Consider the following 8,661-nt stretch of genomic DNA (forward strand, 5'->3'; position numbering starts at 1 on the left):
GATGTTTATTTTGTATGTAAGGTAATTGATTTGATAATTTGAAAGGAATAAATGTTGGTGGTTTTATCAAAACATGATGACACGATTTTCGAGAAAAATCTATAATGTTTAAAGTTGTTGATGGAATCGTAAAACGTTGTTTTTCAACTTTGATTTTTATAATATCTCGAGATTAATCTTAAGTTCAGAAATTAGAATACTCTGATTCATCGTAAAATGTAACATTGGCATGTAACAAAGAGATTTAGATAATCTCCGCTGACCTGAATTGGTCCGCTATTGTATTCGCTCGAACAATTCTTATTGTGCATACGTAATATTCATACTGCTGAGAAACTTTAAATCCCGATTTAATCCAATTATTTCCGTTTCTCAGATTGAATTTGTTTAAATAAATGTTTTTGAAAAATTTGTAAATTCCATATCCCTACAAAGTTTCGAGTCAACTTTCTCAATAATAATAATAATAATAATAATAATAAGTAACAACTTTTTAATTCCTTTCATTCAGACCCGTGATCATAGAAGTACCACACTTTGCTTCGTTGCGAGGAAAAGAACGAGAGATAGTTATACTCCGATCAGATAATGGAGAGACTTGGCGCGAGCACACCTTGGAAGCCAGCGAGGAGGCCGTCCAAGATGTGCTTAATGAGAGCTTTGAAGGAGAAGGTAAGGTTTTAAAATAAAATAAAAAAGTTTTAATCTCTATATCTTTGGAAGAAAAAGTTCAGAGAGAAAAAATCTTCTATGATTAAATATTATCTAAATATTTTCTTATCAGACAGAATTATCAGAAATGGTAATCCTTTTATTTTTTTTTTTTTTTTAATAAATGCGATTACTTAAATTAATAAAATTGTACAGGCAATGAAAAGATAATTTTAAAAAGCTTATAAAAATTCTTATCCCGTCTCAATATTGTTCATCAATTTTCAAACCACTGTGTAAAAATACAATTTTACAGAATTAAGCCAGCTCGAGGATCTCCAAACTTCTCGGATCGTGAGGATACTTACGGCAGACTTCCCACATTACTTCGCAGTAGTGTCCCGTATCAGGCAAGAGGTTCACGCAGTCGGTCCAGAAGGTGGCACCGTTTCTTCGTCGGCTGTACCTCAAGTCCAGGCCGTATTCCCGCCAGCGGCACTTACTAAAAAGATCAGAGTTGGGCTCCAGGTGCTTATCTTTTTTTTTCCTTTTTATATGCAATAATAATTTCGATTCGATAAAAACAATCGATTTATCGAGCAAGGATAACGATTAGAAAGAAAAGATTAAAATGGATTTTTATCCGTAGGCGCATCCAATACCGGCAGATCTTGTCGCCAAGCTGCTTGGTAACAGAGTGGCTGTATCGCCAATCGTCACCGTCGAGCCGAGACGAAGAAAATTCCACAAACCGATAACCTTAACCATACCCGTGCCTCAAGCGGCCAATAAAGGCATGATCAATCAATATTCAGGAGATGCGCCGACGCTGAGACTTCTGTGCAGCATAACTGGTAATATATGCTTGCACGTAATATTGTAGAGCAGCGTACCGTCTTACTGGAGAATCTCTTACCGATAAGTGCTGAAACTGTTACGCCGCAACACCTTTGGTGTATATATATATATATATATATATATATGTATATGATGTGTATGTGTATATATATATATATATATATATATATATATATATATATATATATATATATGCTGTTATCAAACTTTATTACGCATTCGATGATCAATTTTAGTAGTTTAGTAGGCATGGCGCGGGCGATAGGCATCTTCGTCTGTTCTCAGGTCATCGGGACTCCGCTTAATTATTCTCTGTAATTCATTGAATTAGAATAATTATTATTAACGATCTTGTAGGTGTGCAACGTAAAAGGTAGTAGGTTTGGAGTGTTTCGTTCATTTGTTTACATTTGTTTAGGAGGTTATCTATATTTGTTTTATCTAGGAAAGTAATTTAAGTATAATATATATATATATACACACACGTGTCCCGGAGACCTTCGGATAGAGATTTAAAAGGGAGATGGTAGCTGCATGTTTCATAGAAACATTTCGTTGAGTACCATTGTTGTATACATATCTTGTTGTGATTCATTGTTAATGCTTGCATATTGTTAGGATTGAGTCATTTAGGTATGGATTATTAATTAAAGTAGATAAAATTTTACTACCTAGCTCATTGTAAGCGTTAACTTCAAAGTTTTTGTTTCAGCACATTCGTTTGACTGGTAACCGCTTCGATATTAGGCTTGTAATTTATTAACTTCTATATAAAAAATTGTGTTTATCAGAATATATGTACTTTTAGATTTATAATATGTATCGATATAATAACGACACCGTTTTACCGTTACCGAAAAAATTGACCGACAAATTATTCTCTTTTTAATCTTTTTTGACTTATTCCGTTAGTTTTTTTATTCACGAATTATACGAAAATTTTTCCACTTTAAAAATTTAATTCTCACGTTGCTATTTCTTTATTATTTTTTATTTTTTTTTTTTCGACAGAAATCTCGATTCGATTCAGTTGAATAATATTAAATTCGTCGAGAAGAGTTCAATACACTTAATACGAAAAAAAGAAAAGAAAAGAAAAGAAAAAGAACAGGAAGATATGTTTTCGACATGCATTACGCCGCGTTTTTATCAAAATTATTTCACAATCTTTTGGTATTTCTTTTTTTTTTTTTTATCGCTTACCTATTTATTGAACACATATTCACACGATTCGCGTTTTTTTTTCGCTTTTTGCGCGGTTCTCAATGTATGACGCTTTATTTTCATTTGGCAAGCATTATCATATTCGGTCAGCGAGTATATTTGGTTTCACATTACCCACACATATGATACAGCACGTACATGAACGCACTTATGGTGACCGATATTAAATACAAATTTTTTTTAATAATTCCGATGATGGGGGAAAAAAAATGATGAGAAATTAATATTCGTATTTTTAATACTCCTCTTTCCTGTTTTCGCGTAATGATATTGGTTATTTAAATATGCAAATTATTTTTACTTTAACATTTAAAAAAAGGGAAAAAGAAACAAAAGAAAATTTATTTAAATTTATATACCCATTGGTGAAAAAAATTTTATGCAATATCTTTAAAAATAATATATTTTATTTTTATCTTTCTATATATATATATATATATATATACACACGATTATTAATAATTAATAATATTCATAACCATTCACGTTTTCTAATACTTTGAACCATTGCGAAATGACATTCGGTTTTACGTTAAACGTAAACGACTATTAATTTGAAAATTAAGAATTCTCATCCACTTGGACGTATCATCGAATCCAAACCCCTTTCCCCGATCGTTCGAGATATACTTTTCTCTCGATTCAATTGAACAAATATTTATATTAGTTTTTTCCATCCCTTTTGGCGAATTGGAAAATTGGATTTACAATATCGTAAAAATGGACGATCAAAGAGAGAATTGAAAAAAAAGGAAAAAAGATGAAATTGTAATTAATCTCGGTCGCGATATCGGATTTAATAAAAATCCCACACACATATTTCACTTATGCCGATCCCCCCATATGCAGCACGGACATATTTTAATAATATTATTGGACTTGGTATGTATGTCGTTCAGGGGGTCAGTCTCGGGCAGTCTGGGAGGATGTCACCGGTTCGACGCCATTGACGTTTGTGAAAGATTGCGTTTCCTTTACTACCACGGTATCCGCTCGCTTCTGGTTAATGGATTGTCGGAATATATCCGAAGCCACGAAAATGGCTACGGAGCTATACACACACGCGACACACGTACCTTTTATGGCTAAGTACGTTTTTGATCTACCTAAGATTAATCGTTCGAAAAAAAAGACAAATTAAGATCGTAACCGTAATCGCAGGTAGAACAATTTTCTCTAAAGAAAAAAAAGAAAAGAAAAGAAAAAAAATCGGGTCGATATCGTTTACGAAATATTACGATTTTTCTGCGCCCGGTAAGACGAGTAAGGAAGAGAGCTCTTCGACTTGCAGTAGATTATTATCACACTCTAGTGAATTATTATCATGTATAGAGAGTAATATATATACGTATCATTTCTTTGCATATCTTCTTTCAGAATATACATATCAATTTTTCTAGAGGGAGAGAGAATTTTTCAATTTTTTATTCCAACAATAAGTATACGATCGCAAGATATATTCGTAGAAAGAGATAGCTTTTTTCCCCCCCCTTCTCTCTTCAATTTTCAATATATTTTTGGCAATATATCTATACATTTTTTTCTATATTTTCAATTACCATTCAATTTATACGTTTTACCTGCATGATTACATCTCTCGTTTACGTTTTCGAAAGGGGAAATGTGATGTCGAACACACGTTTGTTCCGTTCTCAGATTTGTAGTATTTGCAAAGCGAGTAGATCCATTGGAGGCGAGGTTGCGCGTGTTTTGTATGACCGACGATAAAGAGGACAAAACCTTGGAGAATCAAGAGCACTTCACGGAAGTGGCGAAGAGCCGGGACGTGGAGGTAAAGTATATGTATACTTTAACCGCGCGATTTAATCGCGTGCGAATCGCAATTATCGCATTGTTGCGCGATCCTCCACTCGATTCTTTCCCACGCAGGTGTTGGAGGGGAAAACGCAATACATGGAATTTTCGGGTAACCTCGTGCCGGTATTGAAGAGCGGGGAACAGCTGCAATTGCCTTTCAGAGCTTTCAAGGAGAACCGAGTGCCGTTCACGGCGAGAATAAAGGATCCGGACGCGGCCGACATGATGGGCCGCATAATGTTCATGAGCGAGCCAAAGGTTCCCAAAGGCGAATTACCTCAGACCCCTATATGCACGTTGAACATTTTGCTGCCGGAGAAAATCTCGCCGGAGTCTGCCGTCTCCGAGATCGATTTGTTAGAACTCTCCAAGAATTATAGTTTTCTGCGCGACGGCGGGATAAGTACGTAATCTCCCTCTTTCTCTCTTCGAACTATATTCACGAAATGATATTCTCGAGAAGATGGCGAGAGGAATTGTGAACGCGAATTATTTCTTCAGGTCGTCCGGACGCTATTCACAGAGCCACCATCCGATTGACCGACATTGCAAATTTGTTGGACAAAGATTGGGAGAAACTCGCGGAGGAATTAAACGTGCCGCCGAACGAAGTGTCGACGATCAAGCAAGAGTACGCCAACAAGCCGGCCCAACAAGCTGCGGCGATGCTCAAAGTTTGGCAGAGCAATGGAAATAAAGCAACAGGTAGAAAAATGAATATAATTTATCGAATTTAATCGAAGGAACGTTATTCTAAAATCGCGTATCTTACGAATAACTGCGTAATTACTTTAAAAAAAAATATTTTATCTGCGTAAACGCTTGAATTAAGTAATTAAGTATTGTGAGAACGATGCGATGCTCAAAGTTTGGTAGAGCAATGGAAATAAAGCAACAGGTAGAAAAATGAATATAATTTATCGAATTTAATCGAAGGAACGTTATTCTAAAATCGCGTATCTTACGAATAACTGCGTAATTACTTTAAAAAAAAATATTTTATCTGCGTAAACGCTTGAATTAAGTAATTAAGTATTGTGAGAACGATGCGATGCTCAAAGTTTGGCAGAGCAATAGAAATAAAGCAACAGGTAGAAAAATGAATATAATTTATCGAATTTAATCGAAGGAATGTTATTCTAAAATCGCGTATCTTACGAATAACTGCGTAATTACTTTAAAAAAAAATATTTTATCTGCATAAACGCTTGAAATTAAGTAATTAAGTATTGTGAGAACGCGATATGGGAAACGAAAACATTTAGGATTACATTTTTAATGTGGTTATTATCTCGTTGCGCCGAATGATAAATATTCAAACAGTAATGGATTTACACTCGTTTTCGCGATCAACATTCGAACACATTTCAATTCGATTAAATATGTTACAATTAAATATGGAACAAGGAGAAGATTCATAGTTTAAAACGATAACTCTTATTTATTTTTAGTCGTTATTCGACAAGTTTAATTAAATGATGATACGCTCAGTGTTGTTCGTTATTTCATCTTTATAAATATATTCTCATAATACAGTTCTCAGATTCGCGGTAATAATCATCTTTTCAAATTCGATACACGTCACGTTTTCGATAATTCTTAATTATCTCTCTAATTTATCCCATAATTTATTTTAATTCTTATATAATTCCTATCCCTCCTGTTACAAGTATTGCGCGCTATTTATAAACACTCGATGTTTTTCATCTATTTAAATTTTTATACTTTGCCAATAAAATTTTTACCCACAATTTTCCTGTTAATCGTAAATAAATTCTTTCTTTCTTTTTTTTTTTTCTTCTTTTAGAGTGAAACGTCCTGTGTAAACAAACATTAAATACAGTAATTGCATTACATTAGAGATATTATAAAATTTAGAAGAGAAAAAAACCTGTTTCTCGGCAAGGTCGATTAATCAGACAGGCTAAGGCGTTTGACTAAGGCGCGTGGAATCTGAGGAGCAACGTAGTTGGTGATCTCATCCTGCATTATTATGCCTGACATAAACCTATGGACTCCTTTCCCCCACTTTTTTTTTTTTTTGCCAATACTAATGACACTGATGTACGGCAGAAATGCACGCAGCACATCGTTTCTGTTCTGCAATCGGTTAAAACAAACAGAAGTATACGCGCCATCTCGATGAAAACACACCAGTGAAAGTGATCGTGCATAATTATTTACAGTGTTTCTTTCCGAATCGTCGTCCTTTATTTTATTTATCGTTTCCTCCTTCTTTTCATTCTTGCATAAACGTACAAGATGTTCATATCTTTGTATCAAGAATATGAAAACGAAGCGACCAACACTTACGTCAGCGAATTGTCCGTATTATTTAGAAGATCGCCCTGTCAGAGATGTCAGATTTCAATGAGCTCAGGTATCGTTATCGAGGTCAACATCAACGATGAAAAATTCATCCTTGGCATATTTTATCGTTAGATCGAATATCGCGTGAATAAATTTCGCGCGATTCGTAAAAGAATTCGAAGAATTTATTATTGTATTATTGATTATCGATCGATATTTTTTATTCGGATTAAATTGAAAATAATAAAAATTTTTTTTCGTTCATTCGATAGGAAACACTTTGGAGAAAGCGTTGAACAAAATTGGCCGCGATGACATCGTGAAAAAATGTATATTCAACGTTGAATTGATCACCGATGACGTGGAGAAAGCTGTGGCGAGAGTTCGATTGGATCAACCTGGATTTGATTCTTTGAAAGAAGAATTGGGTCCTTCAAGGGACACCTCTCTTCGCCGTGATGCGACCATGGATCCAAAGATGAATCCTGATTACGATGACTTTAATAAGAGCAAGGTTTGTGTGTTTATGGGAAAAAAAGGAGAAAAAAAGGGAGAGGGAAGAATATTTATTATCTTGTTTACAAATTTTTCTTTTTATTCGAATAAATTTTTTCCTTGTTCTAGGAGTCGGGATCTATGGAAGAACTCGATATAAGCGGCGCTAAACGAGATAAATGTACGTATTTCAAAAATCTTCTTACACCTTATCTAATTATTATAATTTTTACATCGAAATCTGTTTATTACAAAGTATATAAAGTAAAAAAAATTAAAGAGATATTCTTCGAACGGAATGAAACGTTTACAATGCTATACTCGTTCGATTACATTAGAAAGGATATGACATCACTGCTTGCATTATTTCTGTGAATAACACATTGGCTCGATTTCGTTTCATCGCTAAGAAAAATACGTGTCATAATCTTTCTTTTACACTTCTTAGAAAGCACATTTATAATGTCTATATTTGTATATATATATAATATCTATACTATTTGTGTAAAATATATCTACTTACGTAACGCAATATCTGCTACAGTTGCACATTGATATATACGTTTTAACGATATCTGAAATAGATATATAATGTTATTTGCTTTCTAAATAACTTATTTTTAAAACTCGATTTTTACTCGAGTTGTAATAAATAATATTATCGATCGATATAAGATTAAGAAAAAAAAAGCAATATTTATTTTTTAATCGATTTGTTTTTTCAATAAGTAAAAATAATACGATGATTCGTTCGTTATTTCTGTATATATATTTTCTTTGACGCTTTGACGAAGCAGCAATAATTTTCCACAATGTTTTTAAATCACATAATTTTTTTATTCGCACTTAACAGCGAAACAGCATGTCACGATCACAAACGGCACTGTATTCAACGGAACCTCGACCCCTATCAAAGATAAATACGCGAGCGAGGAGAAAGAACTGGGGGATGTAATGGCCGATTTTCTCGAGCACAAATGTCACGTTAGCGATACGATGAGCAAAAAGTTGCGCGATGAACTTGACGACAAAGATAAAAAACGGCAGAGGGTGATCGCAGACGCCAACAAAATAGTATCCGGTAAGTGATTTTGAGAATTTTTTTTTTTTTTTTAAAATGCGATGGGTTGAGGGGCCGTGCTTTGATTAGCTGTTGGAAATTAAACGAAAGAGGAAGAAAAAAAAAAGAAAAACATTCGATCCGCAAACTTAACTTGAAATCATCATTTGTAATAATAATAATAATAATATTAATAATATTTGTTTAAAACGAAAGAAAAAGAAAAGGAAAGGAAAGAAACGCAG

The 8,661-nt window shown here is 33.8% G+C and overlaps 1 protein-coding gene across 27 annotated transcripts in view; it reads left to right on the top strand.

The window, feature by feature from the left end:
• LOC409051 (ankyrin-3) overlaps positions 1-8,661 on the top strand; it is a 77,887-nt gene that overhangs the window by 43,732 nt on the left and 25,494 nt on the right. For 22 of the 27 annotated variants that reach the window (XR_003304607.1, XR_003304622.1, XR_003304623.1 and 19 more), the window contains 11 exons: positions 512-672; positions 968-1,179; positions 1,301-1,505; positions 2,128-2,142; positions 3,633-3,822; positions 4,390-4,525; positions 4,624-4,954; positions 5,053-5,256; positions 7,134-7,375; positions 7,486-7,537; positions 8,210-8,437. Coding sequence is in view for 8 of the 27 variants with exons in the window: in XM_026440449.1 (XP_026296234.1) it covers positions 512-672; positions 968-1,179; positions 1,301-1,505; positions 2,128-2,142; positions 3,633-3,822; positions 4,390-4,525; positions 4,624-4,954; positions 5,053-5,256; positions 7,134-7,375; positions 7,486-7,537; positions 8,210-8,437 (1,976 nt within the window). In the remaining 19 variants the exon portion in view is untranslated. Of the gene's footprint in view, positions 1-511; positions 673-967; positions 1,180-1,300; positions 1,506-2,127; positions 2,143-2,221; positions 2,323-3,632; positions 3,823-4,389; positions 4,528-4,623; positions 4,955-5,052; positions 5,257-7,133; positions 7,376-7,485; positions 7,538-8,209; positions 8,438-8,661 lie in introns of those variants that run through there. The other 5 variants (XR_003304609.1, XR_003304616.1, XR_003304625.1 and 2 more) reach the window with 3 other exon arrangements.

This window comes from Apis mellifera, linkage group LG4, assembly GCF_003254395.2.
Source record: "Apis mellifera strain DH4 linkage group LG4, Amel_HAv3.1, whole genome shotgun sequence".
NCBI classification, from domain to species: Eukaryota; Metazoa; Arthropoda; class Insecta; order Hymenoptera; family Apidae; genus Apis; species Apis mellifera.